At 37.6% G+C, this 17,736-nt stretch overlaps 3 protein-coding genes and 1 pseudogene across 5 annotated transcripts; 3 read left to right on the top strand and 1 right to left on the bottom strand.

The window, feature by feature from the left end:
• The first annotated feature begins 2,931 nt into the window (after positions 1 to 2,931).
• On the top strand, positions 2,932 to 8,135 carry LOC141839051 (4-coumarate--CoA ligase-like 7). The gene is made up of 6 exons (XM_074726699.1): positions 2,932 to 3,969; positions 6,956 to 7,142; positions 7,228 to 7,373; positions 7,453 to 7,520; positions 7,685 to 7,787; positions 7,939 to 8,135. The coding sequence occupies exons 1-6, from the start codon at positions 2,941 to 2,943 to the stop codon at positions 8,062 to 8,064; spliced, it is 1,659 nt and encodes a 552-aa protein (XP_074582800.1). The 5' UTR covers positions 2,932 to 2,940; the 3' UTR covers positions 8,065 to 8,135.
• A 571-nt stretch (positions 8,136 to 8,706) lies between these two features.
• Positions 8,707 to 9,922, top strand: LOC141837050 (receptor protein kinase-like protein At4g34220; annotated as a pseudogene).
• Positions 9,923 to 10,481: 559 nt separating this feature from the next.
• On the top strand, positions 10,482 to 11,728 carry LOC141837051 (putative inactive receptor kinase At3g08680). The gene is made up of 2 exons (XM_074724527.1): positions 10,482 to 10,708; positions 11,368 to 11,728. Exons 1-2 carry the CDS (start codon positions 10,482 to 10,484, stop codon positions 11,726 to 11,728), a joined length of 588 nt encoding a protein of 195 aa, XP_074580628.1.
• Positions 11,619 to 17,664, bottom strand: LOC141839052 (flavin mononucleotide hydrolase 1, chloroplatic). Of its 3 annotated transcripts, none has more exons than XM_074726700.1 (8): positions 17,430 to 17,664; positions 15,568 to 15,643; positions 15,155 to 15,206; positions 14,263 to 14,377; positions 13,804 to 13,874; positions 13,339 to 13,426; positions 12,905 to 13,004; positions 11,619 to 11,908 (listed from the first exon to the last, which is right to left on the bottom strand). In XM_074726700.1, the coding sequence occupies exons 1-8, from the start codon at positions 17,630 to 17,632 to the stop codon at positions 11,735 to 11,737; spliced, it is 879 nt and encodes a 292-aa protein (XP_074582801.1). In that variant the 5' UTR covers positions 17,633 to 17,664; the 3' UTR covers positions 11,619 to 11,734. The 3 variants fall into 3 exon arrangements, with proteins under 3 accessions (XP_074582801.1, XP_074582802.1, XP_074582803.1); XM_074726701.1 differs by lacking the exon at positions 11,619 to 11,908 and adding an exon at positions 12,087 to 12,486; XM_074726702.1 differs by lacking the exon at positions 11,619 to 11,908 and adding an exon at positions 12,358 to 12,455.
• Between the last annotated feature and the right edge of the window lie 72 nt (positions 17,665 to 17,736).

Here is a 17,736-nt window from a genome sequence, read left to right on the forward strand (position 1 = left end):
TCGGATGTTAATAGTGTATCTGTAACCACTCGGGTGAAATAACTAACCATTGATGGTCAGCGACTGATGTTTCAATCCAAGCAAGTAAAGATAGTAAATAGTTTTTATGCGGTCATTCAATGTTATCAAGGGTTGGTGCTTCTATATAAGGATGTCATGATGTTGAGTAGAAAGAGGAGAGATAGACACAGAATTCATCCACTTTTATTCTCCAAAATTTCTTCCTCTTTGTCGTGCATTTCGCTCGACAGTCTTCTCATGATAGCATTCAGGTACTAACTTGATTTGCCATGAACAACCAGTGCTTGGTTGTCTATGTGGTCTTCCCGTTGTATCCTGAGAAACAAACGCCCAACATTGTTGGATTGCAAGGGTGCAAATATAGTCCCACATCTAAAGCATATGGAAAAGATCATGGGGTTAAAAGGATGGTGAAGAGCGGTCTCGCTCTGATACAACTTGTTAGTACCGATGGAATCAAAATATCTCCACAATGGTATGATATTGTCCATTTGGGCCTAAGCCCATATCATACCATTGTAGAAATATTTTGATTCCATCGGTATTAACAAACATGACTTCGAAGCACAACCAAAGGAGATAAATCTATTTTAATGAAATTGTGTCAAACACAGACTTGGCACTCGGTCGCTCGGCAGACTTGACACTTAGACGTGGCCTACTTACACTCGACAGATCGACCCACTCGGACATGATCGACTTAGCACTCGACAGCTAAATCGACTCGACACTAGGTCAGCTCGACCAACTCAACACTAGGTCGACTCGACACTTGGTCATCTCGGTAGACTCGACAGTTCAACCGACTCAATAGCTCAACTGATTCAACGCTCGGCCAAGTTGGTACTCGATAATTGGTACTCTGCAACTCAACTAGATCGGAACTCAGCCAAATCGGCCATACCCAGTGCTTAGCCTTCCAATCAAATCAATAATCCTAGACATCCTAACCAGCCCAGCTGACAGCTTGAGTTTATCAGCTCAAGTCATCTGACACATAAGTTTAATTTTGATTGTAATTTTAATTTAGACTATTTCTTTGTAACTCTGGTAAATATCTCTAATGGAGTTCTTTTTCACCCACTCGAGTTCCTCCTCTCCTTCCTCCTCAGAGGCAGCGGTGATGGTTGTTCCTCCGACAAGTCCACTATCGGAGTCCTATGGTTTAAAGCGTGTCAATCAGGGATCAACATTGCTTGCATGACTTTTCTGATAATCAAGTCAACGCTGGGCTGGAAGAAGAAATGCTCGTGTGTGCGAGCAGGCGAAAAGAGCTTGAAAGAGGAAGACGAAGAAGATTAGCCTCCGTGAGTGGAAAGAAAATCATACTTTCACTTACCTTCGTGGTACCATAAATAGTTGCGGAGGTGGAATGCCCACATAGACCGTCACGCTATCCCTAAGTGGGTTATGTGGACGATCACACGAGCGAGACATTGCCCATTGGGCAACCACGCGAGTGGACTGCTGCGTTAGGGCGAGCAACAGTATATCCGTGCTACTGGTACTATCTGATCGTTAGCCTAATGTCACTCTTCAAGTGAGTAATTTTGCTAGAGTCAATTTTGCATTAGGGACAGTCAAATGTTGGTGTCGGAGAGAGCTCGCTTAGCCCAACCCCCTCATCGTTCCAAAACTATCATAATCGTTTGGATAGAAAAGATCGAGATTTGGGGGACTTGTGTTGTCATGCGGATCTTTAACTGAGAATACAAGATTCTAATAGGATGACGATCTTATTAGATTCACCCGAACTGCAACAATCTCTAGATAAAATTATAAAATATTATCCTGTTCCGACCAATTCGCCGTGGATGGTTCAACTACCGGTTCAGAACTGCTGACGTGCACGCTCCTCGAAGAGAATCGCCGGGGGAGATGAGGGGACCTGAAAAGCACTAAAGAAGAGGGTTAGAATGGCGCCGGGGAACCCCGGCAAGCCACTCCGACGCTCAAGTTAGAACAGAGAAAGAAGGAAAGGAATAACATGTGTGTATAAAATGAGAGAGAAATAGAGAGAGAGAGGAGGCCCCTCTTTTCGTCATACTTGCGGGGTTTATATAGTATCAAGCGGAGCGTCCTCTGTGGAGATCGGTGCATGTGATTGGCTATTGATGCGCTATTAATGTGGTAAGGATAATCTTTTAAGGGTTTTCGAATATCCAATGGTTTAAATTTGTCAATCTCCATCTGACGGTCTTGTGTATTAATGTGTAGGATTTTAAGGGGCTAAGTTTGGGGACTTGATCGTCGTCCTTATCCTTTTGGATGAGTGATAACTATCCGGATCATATCCCACATCTTTATAAGAAAAAATGGCCACTCAAAATTATGTAAATCATCATAGGATCGTATACCTTTTTTTTTTAATAAAAAAATATTTTATTATATTATTTATCTTAAAAATATTCTCACTTCTAATGTTAAATACTATTACTTTAAAATCGTTTAACTTTACAATAATTAATAAAATAATTTTATTATAATAACTATACAATACGATAAAATTTAAAACTATTTTGATAAAATAATAATTGTTACAACTATTTTAAAATAATTTTAATTAAATTAACAAATAATATTTTATATATAAGAATTTTAATTAAAATAAAATAATTAAATTTTATATTATTATAATATATAGTGAAATATTTTTTTTGTTTGAAAACACAGGTTTTCTGACGATTTACATTGCCCTTTTAATTTTTACCTTTTCTTTATTAATATAATTATTAATCTGAAAGAAAAAGACAAAAAAATTAATTCTGCGGGACTTCTTGTCAGGATTGCTCTGTCTTCTTGTCTGCTACACCTGATTGACTGTGCAGATATAGCAATCGGATCGGACTGCCCAGAACTCTATATTTAAAATGATGCATTTTCATATCGGAAAATAGGAGAGAAGAAATTAAAGAAAAAATGGATAAGCGAGATGCTCTCCCACTTTCGCCTTCGTCCTCCCTCCGCTCGCGCTCTAGCGGCTTCCACGCCCCAACCAGAACCTTCCACAGCCTTCGCCCCTCCCTTCCACTTCCGCCGGCCGAGCGCCGCCTCAACGTGGCGACCTACGCCTTCTCCCTCCTCCCTAATTCCCCGCTCCCCGCCAACCCCGCCTTCGTCGACGCTGCCACCGGAGACACCGTCCACTTCCCTGAGCTTCTGTCACAGATCCGATCCCTCTCCTCCTCTCTCCTCTCGCGCGCCGGCATCGCCAGGGGCCATTGCGTCTTCTTCCTCGCCCCGACGAGCCTCGACATTCCCCCGCTCTACCTCGCTCTCCTTTCCATCGGCGCCGTCGTCTCCGCCGGCAACCCTGCGTCCACCCCGCGCGAGATCGCCCACCTCGTTTCCCTCTCCAACCCCCGCGTCGCCTTCGCCACCTCCGCCACCGCCGCCAAGCTCCCCGCGGGCCTCGACACCATCCTCCTCGACTCGCCACGCTTCCGCTCGTTTCTCGATGGCGATGGAGGGGAAGCGGTTGAGGAAGTGGCGCAGTCGGATGTGGCCATCGTGAAATTCTCGTCTGGGACGACGGGGATGATAAAGGCGGCGGCGATGTCGCATCGGAACATGATCGCGAACGTGGCGGCAGTTCACTCCATGCGGATCCCGGTGGCGGAGCGTCGTCGGGACGGACCAGAAGCGACGCTTCTGGGAATGCCGTTGTTCCTGGGGGTGGCATACACCTTTTTGTTAATACAATTGGCGCTGGGTGAGACGACAGTGCTGATCGAGGGCAGGTCCGGCGTGAAGGAAATGGTGCAGGCCGCGGAGAGGTACCGGGTGAACTCTCTGACGGTGGCGCCGTCCGTGGTGGTTGAGATGGCGAGGTGGCCAGAGCCGTTGGAGCTGGTGGCCCTGGAGTACGTGACCTGCGGCGGCGCAGCACTCGCGGAGGCGGCTGCCGAGCAATTCATGAAACGGTTCCCTCATGTGGAGCTCCGTCAGGTATCAATTTAAGCAAAAGAAAAATAAATTTAATTAATCAATTTCAATTTTAATTTAAACAAAAATTAGATAATTATAATTATTATTATCTAACTAATAATTAATTTTAAAATAAAAAATAATTAAAAATTAAAAATAACTTCATGCAATTGAAGTTATTAATTAAATAAAATTTATTTATATATTATAATAATTATTATTAGTAACAGACAAAAATAATAATAATAATTATAATAGATGCATAATAGATGTACAGAAATAATACATTTGTATTGATCCTCTCTCTGTCTATAAATACAAGACTTTATAATGATATCCATTATAAAAAAAATATTGAGTGTCTTTAGAAATAATGAAAAAAAAGGAAATAATTGCTTTGTAATGACTTTTTTATTAAGCTCATATACATATAAAATATATAGATTTCAAAATCTGTTTCATTAAATAAATATAATGATTATGTAAAATTAATATTAATATTAGAGTTTCGTTAAAAAATATATATGTTTTTATATATGAATTTATTATACTAAATTAAAAATTAATAAATCCATTAATGATATTTAATATCTATAATTGATTATATAATCTCATAATTAAAAGAAATTAAACATTTCATATATTAATTTTTTATTATAAATAATTATTAACATCTTTAATGATGCACGACATAATATATATATATAAATGTAGTTTGATTTTATATATATGCATTAAATAATTATAATATATATGCATGTTTTTAAATTAAGATAACTTATACTTATGATATGAATGTATGTATGATTTTATATTAATTATGATAGTTTGTGATATCAGAGTGACCAAACTAGAATAATTAATTGACATGCATAAAATAATTATTTATTTATCATATTTATAAAAAATATCTATTAAAAAATGATAAATAAATAAGATTTATTAATCATTAAAATTATATATTTTTCTAAAGAAAAATTAATTTCTTATGATTAGTGACTAAACGAAAAAAAATTAAAATTCTTAAATTAAATATGTTTTATTTATCCAAAGATGACTATGTATTTGATTAAAGATTTTAATTTTTTAATAATGTTAGAATGAATTTAATTTTTTATATAATATATTGTAATATTAATCCAAAGGTAAATTATAATATATTCTAATGTTTTATCTGAATCTGTATATCTTATTTGCAGTAATTTCTCTTCATTCGCAAGTTTCTTCTGTTACTATGTGTAATGGTTTGAATTTATTTGAATGAAGCAAACAAGTCAATTTTCATTTAGAAGTATTAGATCTTGACTTTGCACTATTAAAAGAAAAACTCACTGCTATTACTGATTCAAGTTATGAGGAAGCGAAGTCCAAATATAAAACATGAGAACAGTCTAACAGATTAATCTTTATGTTTATGTGAATGACTATATCACAAATAATATATGAAACTATGATTCCACAAATAGAAAATGCAAAGAAATATTTAACATTTGTGGAAGAACGTTTTCATTCTATTGATAAGTCACTCACTGGTACATTAATGGTACAACTCACGATTATAAAGTTTGATGGATTGTGTAGTATACAAGAACATACTATTGAGATAACTAATATTGTATCAAGATTAAAGTCTTTAGGAATGGTTGTGGATGACTCTTTTTTAGTTCAGTTTATTCTGAATTCATTGCCTCCTCAATATAGTGTTTTTCAAATTAATTATAATACTTTTAAGGAAAAGTGGAATGTTAATGAATTGATAAGCAAACTTGTTCAAAAGGAAAATAGAATTAAGAATTTTGGAAGACATTCCATCAACCTCACTACTCAAGGAGTTGTTAAAGTACTAAAAGCAAAAGCCAAAAGTTTTAAGAAAAAGACAAGGCATATTAAAGCTTCTCAGGCTGGTAAGAATGAACACAATAATGATAAGTGTCATTTTTGTAAAAAAAAAAGGATACTAACAAAAAGATTATTCTAAACGCAAGACTTGGTTCAAAAAGAAAGGTATATTAAAAACTTATGTTTGCTTCGTATCAAACTTGATTAATGTTTTTCATAATACTTGATGGCTTGATTCTGGTGCTACTACTCATGTATCTAATATGATGTAGAGATTCCTTACAATCCAAACCATAAACCAAATAGAGAATTTCCTATATATGGGAAATCGTTTGAAGACTTCAATTGAAGGCATATAGACTTATCGTTTGATTTTAGATACTGACTATCATTTAGACTTATCACAGACTCTTTATGTACCTTAATTTCTAGAAACTTTATTTCTCTTTCAAACTTATGTTTATGATTTTGATTTTAATTTTGAAAAGTATTATTTTACTTTATATAAGAATTCAAAACTTATCAGTTGTGGGGTTCTTATTGATTGTTTATATAAATTAAAATTTGATAATAAATTTATTGAATTCTTACTTACTATGCATCAAAATATTGAAATTAAACGTAATGTGCTTAATAAAAGTTCTATTTTCATGAAATTAATAATTAAATAAATTTTATCTATATATTATAATAATTATTATTAGTAATGGATGTAAATAATAATAATTATTATAATCAATGTACGATGGATGCATAGAAATAATACATATATATTGATCCTTTCTGTCTATAATAATATCCATCATGAAAAAATATTGGGTGTCTTAAAAAAAAGAAAAGAAAAAGAAATCAATATATATATAAAATAATTATATTGCAATGATTTTTTTCATCATATGTAAAATATATAGACTTTAAGATCCATAACATATAGAGTTTGATCCATTTTATGAAATAAATAAAATGATTATATAGAATTAATAAAGAAAACATAGACGCATGCCATTAGAGAACTCATTGTTAAAGACACCTTCATGTGCACTGATCCTTTTCCTTGAAGTAGCAATAGTAAATTGTGAAGCAGGAGTAAATATAATTCTCTTTTATTGCTTGGTTGTTTACCTATACAACACGTAGATATTTTGCCTAAAAGATCTACCATTTGTAGAGTTATGGATCCAGTGAAGCTGGAATGACAACAATGATGATAGATCAGGAGGAGTGTCGCCGTCTGCGGTCGGTTGGCCGTCTCTCCCCAAACGTCGAAGCTATGCTTGTGGATACTACCACAGGAGAAAGATTGTCAGTTGGGCAGACTGGAGAGCTATGGCTCAGAGGCCCTTCTATCATGCTAGGTTTGTTACCCAATCCATAGTCAAATGAAAGGCAAACATTCTTAACTCTAAACACTCGCATTTGTTTGTTTGTTTACCGACTCAGGTTATGTGGGAAATGAAGAAGCAAATGATGCGACCTTCGATTCCAGTGGCTGGCTTAAGACAGGGGATCTCTGCTACTTTGATGAAGATGGGTTTCTTTTCATTGTGGATAGGTTGAAGGAGTTGATAAAGTGTGGAGGCTCCCAGGTGACGATAAAACTCTTTCCATTGAAGTAAACAAATCTATAGAATAGCATTTTGTTTATGTCAATGTGGATGAATTCAGGTTCCACCTGCTGAGTTAGAGCATTTGCTTCAACTTCTTCCCGGCATAGCTGAAGCTGCTGTGCTTCCGTAAGTTTTAACCAGTTAATTTAGCTTTTGTAACTTCTTGGCTTCACAAAAAACTTGAAATTGGCTAAGCCACCAGTGATGCTTACTTAAGGAATATAATGTATCATGTAATCCTTTTTGTCAATTGCCAAGAGACCTTAATGTGGTTGTTTGCCAAAGAACAGATATCCTGATGAGGAGGCAGGTCAAGTACCCATGGCTTTCGTAGTACTACAGCCAGGAACCAACCTCAGTGAAGAAGAAATAATGGATTTCATAGCCAAGCAGGTTTATATTTATCTTAATTCACTTGTTTTTTTTCCTTTCAATCAAGTCCTTTGGTATTATTCAACAAGTCTTGATCTTGAAGAATTAAGAGCATGCAGAAAATAAGATTAGGACTGAATCTTTTATATATTTTTGTATTGTTGTGTAATAGGTAACAGCATACAAGAAGATTCGCAAAGTTGTGTTCATTGACTCTATACCCAAAACACCATATGGAAAGATATGGAGGGCAGAACTGCGCAAACATGAAGTTTTCAGTTGCACGTCTAAACCATGATTGTGCATGAAATCCTATATGTATTATGAACTTATTCCTAGTATGAAATAATCTCTCCTGGAGAATTAAGATACTCCTGCTGAACCTACAAACAGTTATGCATGCTATTAGTTTTGTTTATATCTGGCTAAACCCCTGATTGTTAATGAAAGGGGAGATGAATGTGCTTATGGTATTCTACATAGTAGATAAGCGTTTCGCTGCTTAATGCAATGGCAAATGAGAATTAACATGTCAAGTAAGGTTTCATGAAGGAGTAACTAGTAACTAGTGGAGTTGCTAGTGCTATGCATGCCTCATCTACTCCCACGAACAACATGCATTCCTTTAAGACTCCCACAGATGATCTTCCTTTACACTGCTGCTCCCATAGTTTCCACCACCTCTAATCTCAATTGGTACTGGTCTGCCTCCCTAGCCGACTTGGAAAACAAACAAGTCGATCAACTTTATCCGATAATTTCCTTTGAAACTTAGATACCACGGGTTGTATTGTATGCTCTATAGTACACATATTGGAACTACAAGCTACCAGTCTATAACAGACAAACACCTTATTTTTGTCTATTATTGTCTCCTATGAATCATGATGTATTAGTGTGCAAATCAACTAGAAATTCCTCTATGGTATCATGCGTCCTCATGGAGTATAAAGAACCACATAACCCAACCTTTCTAGTTCCTACTAAGTTGCCAATGCCAAAAACTAATCCCCACCAACCACCAAGTTTAGCTGCAATAACTGCAGGCTCATTGCTTATGTCCAGGTAGAAACTGTGGCAGAGGAAGTGAGGTGAACCATTTGAAGCTCATCCTGATTTCAAAACACTGGCTCAAACCATAGCATTTCCTCCAGGTCAGTTTGATTTGTTCAACTAAGATTTTCATTTCGATATTCGCTTCCTTTCTCCTTTGCTTTCCTTCTACTGCTCTCCATGCTATTGTTTTCGCCTCCTCTTTTGGCCCTTGGAATAAAATCTCACTTACCCCACTACCACACTAACTACCCCCACACCATCACTCAACCTCCATTCCAAAATGCAGAGGACATTCATTCTTATACTACTACTGCTGCAACATCACCAAAGTCCTTCACTCCCCTTCCTCCAGTTTAGATTTAGTTTAGTTCGATTGTATCGACAATAAGTGCTACGTTGTTGCCGGACCTCGTTGCCTTCAAGGCTGCCGTGTCTGAAGATCCCGAATCCTCCTTCACTGGGTGGAGGAAGGGCGATGAAGACCCCTGTCGCTGGCCAGGCATTTCCTGCACCAACGTCACCGGCTATGCCTACCCCTACGTCATCAGCATTGTGATCTCCAACAAGAATTTGGCCGGTTACATCCCTTCAGAGCTCGGCATGCTCCTCTTCCTCCACCAGCTCAACCTCCATAGTAACCAGCTCTCTGGCCCTTTCCTGCCTCAACTCTTTAATGCCTCCTCCCTCCACTCGGTCTTCCTCTAAAACAACCTCCTCTCCAGCGTGTTCCCTACTGCTGCTTGCAATGTCCCCCACGTCCAGAACCTTGACTTCTCCAGGAACGCCATTGCTGACCCCCTCCTGCTGGCGCTCTGCCAGTGTCGCCAGTTGCAGTGGCTGATTCTGACTGGGAACCGACTGTCTGCCATGATCCCCATTGGAATCTGGGTGGACATGGAGAAGGGGTGTATCCAACTCGATCTCTCCTCCAATGCCTTCGATGGGCCAGTGCCGCCGGATCTTGGCGAAGGGGATTCACTGGCGGCACGCTGAACCTCTCCCACAATCAATTCTCCGACAGAATTCCCAGCACACTCAATGACCTACCAGTGATGGTCAGTCTCAATCTTCACTATTACAATCTCACAGGTTATATTTGAGAGGTATCCTAAGACAATCATATTATAGTTGTACTATTTATTGAATAAATAGAAATTCATTATTTGAGTGTACATTCATCATGCGTTTGATTGAATTTTAAATTTATTTACTAAATGTCCATAATATGATTCATAACATGAGAGAATTTGTTATTGGATAACAACTAGTGAGCATCTCTACATGTACAATTGTGAATACATTGAAATTATTCCTAATCGATGAATTGATGAATACAAACGTCATCGATTCTGTTGAGACTAGCACGTTTTAAACTCCTTTGTTTACCAAATAGCTGTTGTTGCTGGCTGAAGACATTGGATGTTGAAAGTTAAATGTGGATGCTAATTAAAGATAATTAATTCATTGAAGTAACCTGCCATTAGACTTCATATAGTTCTATGCATACAGAGATATGTCAATGAAAATCTCAGTGTAATTTAAATAAAATTTTTTTTATTTGCAGTATTCAAGTCATCTTAGTTATAGAAGCAGATACTTTGACATTTTAACCAAATATCTCCGAAGGTATGGACTAGAGATGATTGAGTATAAGTCGAAATGCTCAAAGGTGTTTGGATAGCCCACAAAAGAGGTGTGGACCTGCTGCGGGCGTCGCCGTACGTTCTCGGGAAAGGGTCGAAGGGAATCATGTACAAGGTGGTGGTGGGGGAGGGGATAGCGGTGGTCGTACGGAGGCTAGGGCAGGGCATCGGAGGGGGCCGGTACAAGGACTTCGAGGCGGAAGGGCGGGCGATGGGGCGGGTGCGGCACGGCACCCAAACCTTGTAACACTGTGAGCCTACTACTGGGCGTCCGACGAGAAGCTCCTCATCGCCGGCTACATCGCCAACGCCGACCTCGCTGCCGCCCTGCGAGGTCAGCGACCGAACCCGTCTCTCTGCTAAGCCTTTTTTTTCCATTTAACTATGTTAAAAAAAATTAATTGAACATTATTTCTATTTTGGTCAATTAATCGTATTTTAAAAATACCAACCCATCTTCATTGGCCACGCTTCTTCTTCTCGCCCTCATCTTAAGGGCGACGGTGTCTGTGGAGCCCTCATTTATTTAGAGAAAAATTAGGTATTTAATTGACTCGACTATATTAGTAGGTTCTCATCTTAGTTAAGGTCATTTATTTATTTTATAAATATTATATATAATATTATATAATTTTTATTAATTTTATAAGGTATGTTAAATTAATTTAATTAGATATCACTGCGGTTGGACAAACCTTTCTTGCCGTTCGGATGAAAATTTAAAAGACAGGTCTTCCACGTCGAACGGGGTCAGATCAGATCGGCCCACTCTGATAATCAAATGCGATGGTGTTCGCTCACACGTCTCAGCGCCTGCAGCAGCGTAGCGTGGTCAACCTGTGTGTAGTAAATTCGTTGACCATTTAATTTGGTCAAAATTACTTGACTCAGTTTTCTGGCAGGTCAGCCTGGGAAGCAGAGTCTGGCGTGACCGGTGCAACTCCGCATCGCGCGCGGCGCGCCCATCTCCACGACTGCAGCTCCCGCAAGTTCGTGCATGGCAACTTCAAGCCCCCCAACCTCCTCCTCGACACCGACTTCAACCCCCACATCTCCGATTTCAACCTCCTCTCCATCTCCTCCTCCTCCTCCGCCGCCGGCGACGGCTTCTTCGGACTGCCCTCTTCCTCCCTCCTCGACCAACCCAACCCTTACTGCGCCCCCGAGGCCCGAACCACCGGCCGAACCACCCAGAACTCCGACGTCTACTCCTTCGGCGTCATGCTGCTGGAGTTGCTGACCGGGAAGCACCGGGGATGGTGAATTGGGTCAGGAAGGTGCGGGAGGAGGCGAGGCTGCTGCAGAGTTGGTGGAGCCCGCGGCGGCGGTCCACGACGCGCACCCAACGAAGGAGGTGGCGGCGGCGTTCCACGTACGTGGCTCTGGCCTGCGCAAGGCGGATCCGGAGGCGAGGCCGAGGATGAAGACGGTGGCGGAAAAGCTCTGTAGGATCGGCAAGTGATCCAAAATTCCAAAGCGAAAAATAGAATATAATATTGCAAGTGATCATAATGACGGAAGTAAAATGGATTTGAGTCATTTGCCTAAAACAAACAAAAAACATATAATACACATTCTTTTAACCATAATGATGTAGATCGTTGAAGTAATTTTGGTCATCATCATTCTTAACTTTCCAATTGTAAAAACACTTTGCATACTGCACCTACTGCTCATCAAACTAAATTTTGGATTGATTTTATTTCTGACCAAGATGACTGACCCAACCTAAAGCTTCGAGTTCAGTAGGGCGCGACGAGGGTATCGCTTGCCTTAAAAAAAATGATGAATCACAATTAGTCTCATTGACTATCTCTGGAGATGACCGACCCGGTAGATACCTCTTGCCCTAAGCATAATTGTGGCTTGGACTAAGCGCAACATGACCTATAAATGCTCGAACCATGTCTGACCTGTCCAACTTATCCAACTACCCCATCCAACCGTTCCAAACAATATGCTTGATTGGCCGATGATCCACTCAGTCCAACTGGTCCATTTACCCGTTCCATTAGAAGTAACTATTTATGAAGAAGAAATCATAATTTCATAAGAAATGAAAATCCCAATTCATATTTACAATCAAACATTAATTTTTTTTTTTCATATTCACGAGTTTGTGGAAAAGCTTGTCTTGATGAGATTAAACCTGAAAGGGAGCTGCATGGAGGTTTTCTTTTTCATCTAAAATTTCAAGAGTTCAGTATGTATCCTAATTGCGAAAATAAGCATCTTCCAAAGTAAGATTTTAGAGGAAAGTTGCGAATAAATTTCCCAGGATTTCGGAGCATAAACCAAGCCGTCGCAGCTACGTTTGTTTTGAATAGGAAAATCTTTCTCTAATTTATTGTATGGGGTACAAATATAAACTAGCAAAACCATGGATGAGAAAGAAAAGAAAAAGTACGTGAAAAGTTATGCAGCTTCAGAAGTTGTTACCTCAATTCCCAAAGAAGTCAGATCTTCTTTAAGAGTCTCTGCGTTTCTGAAATGCAAACCAATCATCCCTGCATCTTTAGCTGCCTCAATATTTGCCAACCTGAAATTGAAGTTGTCGAGAACAAAACTTTGTTTACAAAATCTATTTACTGGCCTGATATTGTTTTCATAAAACATAATAATAATAATAAGTAACGCTTTCTCAAGGAAAATAAGCAGAAAACCATGAGTCTACTGCCTATCAAGTTCTTAGGTATTACATTCTTGAGATATTATGTTAAATTGAATCAAGAAACACATTGCTTCAATGATATAAATTTTTGTGGTAGGAAATTCGTAGCACTCGCAGTTTGGTCAAAAATGTCAAATGTTGATGGAGTGTGAATAGCTAGCATAAACTTAAAGAGTTTGGTTAAACCAGGTAATGAAAGAACCTGTCATCAACGAAGATACAGCTTGCTGGCTCAACTCCGAGAAGATCAATAACTTCCATATAAGAATCTAAAGCAGGCTTTCGTTTTCCTATAAGATAAATGAGTAGTTTGGAATGCATTAGTATACACTTTTGTGGGTAAATGATAGGTTAGTCATAACATATATCAGTTGAATGCACATTGATAAGGATCATAAATGTGTATTTTGAATGAGTTTGATATGTAGAGACAATGAATTCAATGCAGAATATTTAGTACCAAGGTAATATTAATTAATTATAGACAGAAAATTCAATTCACAATTTAGCATTACCCAGAGTCTTTATTACTGTTGTCTTTTAGTTAATTATCTATGCCAGACAAAAATTCTTACTGCACAAATTCATTATTTAAACAATTCAAGTTACAATATCACAAGTCTGGAAAAATGATGGAACAAGTAACAGCTTTGTGCAGAAATATTACCAAGTTTACAGGAACAAAACGTCCAAGACAAATACTTTGACAATTTTAACTTCTCTTCAATCATCATGTACCTGTAAAATAAAGACCAAATAAATCAAATAAGAAATATGCAAAGGCTGTCAATGAGGCAAAAATACTACTTAAAGCTAACAAAATAAAATGGGACTATGAAGTTTGCTAGATAAGCCTGAAATGAGACTATAGCATGTTGGAAACAACCTTAAACATAAGACGCAGCTGATTGGGCACACAGACTATAAAGTTAAGAAAATAGAGCTATGGAAGTTTGCTAGAGTTGCCTGAGACAAGACTGTAGTATAGAAATAACCTTTCTTCTATTCCCTTTTTTTCTTTAGCCTTCCATTTCAAGTTTCTTCAAATGAATATTTAGAATCAGCTGTTTTGATAAGAAAAGGCAAACGGAAATCGTTACATTATGAGGAGGCCAACTTAACTCACCAGATTGGATAGTTAGTAAACGCATGTAATTCATAGCTTTTCAGTTTCAAATTTTTGAGCAGTGCCTCAATGCCATCAAGATAAGAATATCCTCTTATCATGCATTCTTTGAGACCTAAAGAATTCATGAAGTCAAACACCATGCACAACTGGGAAGAAACAAAATGAAAGAAACAAGGTGGTTATTACCATCGACACTCCTGTGCCAACGAGAATTGTACTTAACCCATTTGATATTTTATTTTCTCATCTCTCAGTGAGCATCTTGCAGTGGACTTGCAAATTCAGTTTGGTTTTAGTGTATAGTTTCTAGGTTAATTTATTGTAAGGATTAAGTTACTTCTCCTAAATGATAATTTAGTTCATTTGCAGAAAATGCAGTCAAGTTTAGCATCATGATGTATGTCAGAGTTGAAGTATAATTCAGAATACTTCGTGCACTTTTTTTGAACCTAACTGATGGTATTATTTGTTAAAAGAAAAAAATGAAACATTCTATTAAGTGTATATTAGTTATTATCGGAAAACCCCATCTTTCCATGGGAGAACATCTTTTCCTTTTTCTTTTGCAACTCAACAGTATCCAGATGCAGAAAGAGCACAATAGTGTGAACCAAACTGACCCATGTAAGTAAAGCTAAAGAAGTTAAGAGTGGATGAAAAGTTGCTAATAAGTAATAACAACTCTAATTTGTTGCATAACATTTTCTTAATTGAATTATGGCAAAGCAAATGCTGCTGTAGCAACATTCCTGTCCACATAGTGAAGGTTAAGGTATGTAGATAGTTTCAAGAAAACATGCCAGATGCCTCCAAGTACCAATTTCAAAATGTTTGGTTATGAGAAAATTAAAAACAGTTTTTTTTCCCAACAGAAAAAAATTGTTCTTACCTTCCAAATCAAAAGATCTCCCATCTTTGAAGAATTTCCTAGCAAGCTCCTTCTGAAAGGAAAAAATGTTAAAATAGTTAATGACACATGATGAATGGCAAAAGATTATGAATGCCTCTTATATATATCTCAAAGTGGTTGTGAAACTCTTATATATCTCAAAAGAGTTTAATCTCATTCATAAATGAACCATCTCTAGTTAACAAAGTTGTACTGAGAATGATTTAACATGAAATAGAGCCACATAAAAAATCATCAACACAACTACTATAATATATGACAAGAGGAAATTAGAACATCCATCAGACTAATTACCAAAAAGGAAAACATAGAAGAGATAAAGGAAGAAAATATCTGGATTAGAGATGATTAATATCAGAGAAGATTTTTCTTCCAGAGTTGCCATACAATACCTCATCAATCAATCCCTTCTCAAACTCTACCCATGCAGTGGGGTGTTTCTCTTCTAAAAGTTCTTTCATAGACATTCTGTAAATGGAACATTATGAAAAAAAAAACTTGATAAATAACTTAAACACATCCTGGCCATAAAATAAAAATAAAATATAATGTAATGAGTGTTAAGAAAGTCAAAGGACTGAGTTTCACAACTATATCACAATTTTTATGTTACATTAGATTGGTTGACCATTTATTCCAAAATCATAAGAAAATACTAGATTTATACTTAGAAATTCTGAATCATTTCTCATATGTTCTCATGTTAGTGAACTAATTGGATTGATCCAAGCCTAAGAACTCATCTAATTTAATTATTTATACCTTTTAATTATTGACAGTGGTAGATTCTAAAAAATGTCCATATTAAATTTGATCAGGTGACGAATCATCCAAGTGCTGTTGGAAAACAGTATCTTTGGTATTCTTAATTGCTGAAGTCAACCACCACAATAAGCAATGAAAGACCAAGGAAACTAAAGTGCAACAAAAAGTTTTGTGATTCATAGAGAAGCTTGTAGTACTCTTTCTAATACACTTATTAAAACTAGAAAGGAAATCAATCTAGATCAAATTAAAATTTGACAACTAAATTTAAGCACATCTAAGCAATCACATTGGCATTAGATGTAGCACCAATTCTTTGGAGAGAATGTTGGTTCAACGAGGACATATCTTGCCTCCACCTCCATAAAGTGTTATGATATGACCCTAGATAACAACATCACAATTGAGTCATTGACAAGGTTATCCACATTGGCAATGACTGTAACATCCAATTCAAGCATAAGCTACCTTGGAAGTTCCATCTCACTCACCAGCACATACACTATGAATGGCTTTTCTTACACTATCACTTGGTGGAACCTTCTCAATATCCTCAGTCTACCTGCCTAATTCAGTCCAAGTGTACACCCGGTCCCCTTGGATTTGGACTAACATCTACTGGAACAGCTAAATTGATCATTTTCTGTTGGCTCCAATGCAATCAGCTGCTCTTAGATATATGCAATTGGTTGCTATTAGATCCTATCCGTGCACTCGTGCTTATCCTCCTTATGATAGCATCTCAAAATGTGTTTGATGCAAGTATAGTCTGACGTTATTTCATCTGCTATCTTTCATTTACTCACTGCAATATGGATTTTTCCGTTGTTTCCTAATCAAAATTAACTATCCTAATGAAATAAAAGTTCACAGGACAGCTTAAATTCATTCAAAGAAATTCTGCGAGTTATGTTTCAGTTAATTGTGTCAACCGCACATCAGATCTACTGTTACTAACACGAATGCATAATCCTAATATATCTATTACATGAAATTTTAAATTGATCATCACTGAGAGATAATTCAAGACATATTGTACAGACAAAAACAGAAATAACTACTCCTGATTGCATAAATCAAAGAAAGATGTTGTAAGATGTAAATAATATAAAGTTCTTTGTCAGAAAAAGGGATCTAATACATCGTTAACTATTTGTTGGTAGGAAGGAGATCGCGGATTAAACTCATAATATAGTGCAGCCTATACAACTTTAAGCAAATTTAAATTTTAACAGCCATCCTGTTGCTTCTCATATTCTTTCAGAGTACATATCCACTTGATTTGTATTTCATAACCTCAGGCTTCTACTAGAAATTGATGCGAACACTTAAAAGATAAAAAAAAACGATATCCTGATCATTTTAGTTCATTTTCAAATCGATCAGATCAAAACATCTAGCACGATTTTCACATTCCCAGACTAATCCGCAGAAAATTAGGAGCACAAAAGGCAAAAGATTTAGCGAGGAAAAAGAGAGAAAATCGAACTGGAAGAAGACGGGGATGTCCTCGTAGAATGGATCGCGGACGAGCGTGTCCATAACGTCGAACAGCAAAATGGGGAGCTTCCGGTTTTGCCGCGACCCAGAGACGCTACTTAAGGCGGTGGCTGAGCTTCCGGGGGCGGCCATGACCCGCGTTGCCTTCGGAATCGGGGCGATGGATGGAGGCCGGAAGACTACTACGGCCATTAAGCCGATACTTGAAACTCGTAAAGGGGATCTTTTTCTCTCCGTCGTTCATTTTTCATTAGACTGGAGGACTGGATTATAGGGATAAAAGTATATTTAAATGG

This window comes from Curcuma longa, chromosome 11, assembly GCF_044706935.1.
Source record: "Curcuma longa cultivar G26 ecotype Majalengka, Jawa Barat chromosome 11, ITB_CL_G26_1.1, whole genome shotgun sequence".
Lineage (NCBI taxonomy): Eukaryota > Viridiplantae > Streptophyta > Magnoliopsida > Zingiberales > Zingiberaceae > Curcuma > Curcuma longa.

What these genes read in the sequence shown, in the direction of transcription:
- LOC141839051 (XM_074726699.1), top strand. Translation starts at nt 2,941, where the DNA reads ATGGATAAGCGAGATGCTCTCCCACTTTCGCCTTCGTCCTCCCTCCGC. An exon ending in TAAAGTGTGGAGGCTCCCAG is followed by an intron (nt 7,374 to 7,452) that starts GTGACGATAAAA and finishes GGATGAATTCAG; the next exon opens with GTTCCACCTGCTGAGTTAGA. An exon ending in TGGATTTCATAGCCAAGCAG is followed by an intron (nt 7,788 to 7,938) that starts GTTTATATTTAT and finishes GTTGTGTAATAG; the next exon opens with GTAACAGCATACAAGAAGAT.
- LOC141837051 (XM_074724527.1), top strand. Translation starts at nt 10,482, where the DNA reads ATGCTCAAAGGTGTTTGGATAGCCCACAAAAGAGGTGTGGACCTGCTG. An exon ending in CGGCACGGCACCCAAACCTT is followed by an intron (nt 10,709 to 11,367) that starts GTAACACTGTGA and finishes GTTTTCTGGCAG; the next exon opens with GTCAGCCTGGGAAGCAGAGT.
- LOC141839052 (XM_074726700.1), bottom strand. Translation starts at nt 17,632, where the DNA reads ATGGCCGTAGTAGTCTTCCGGCCTCCATCCATCGCCCCGATTCCGAAG. An exon ending in GACATCCCCGTCTTCTTCCA is followed by an intron (nt 15,644 to 17,429) that starts GTTCGATTTTCT and finishes TTCCATTTACAG; the next exon opens with AATGTCTATGAAAGAACTTT. An exon ending in TGACTTCTTTGGGAATTGAG is followed by an intron (nt 11,909 to 12,904) that starts GTAACAACTTCT and finishes CCGATCCTACAG; the next exon opens with AGCTTTTCCGCCACCGTCTT.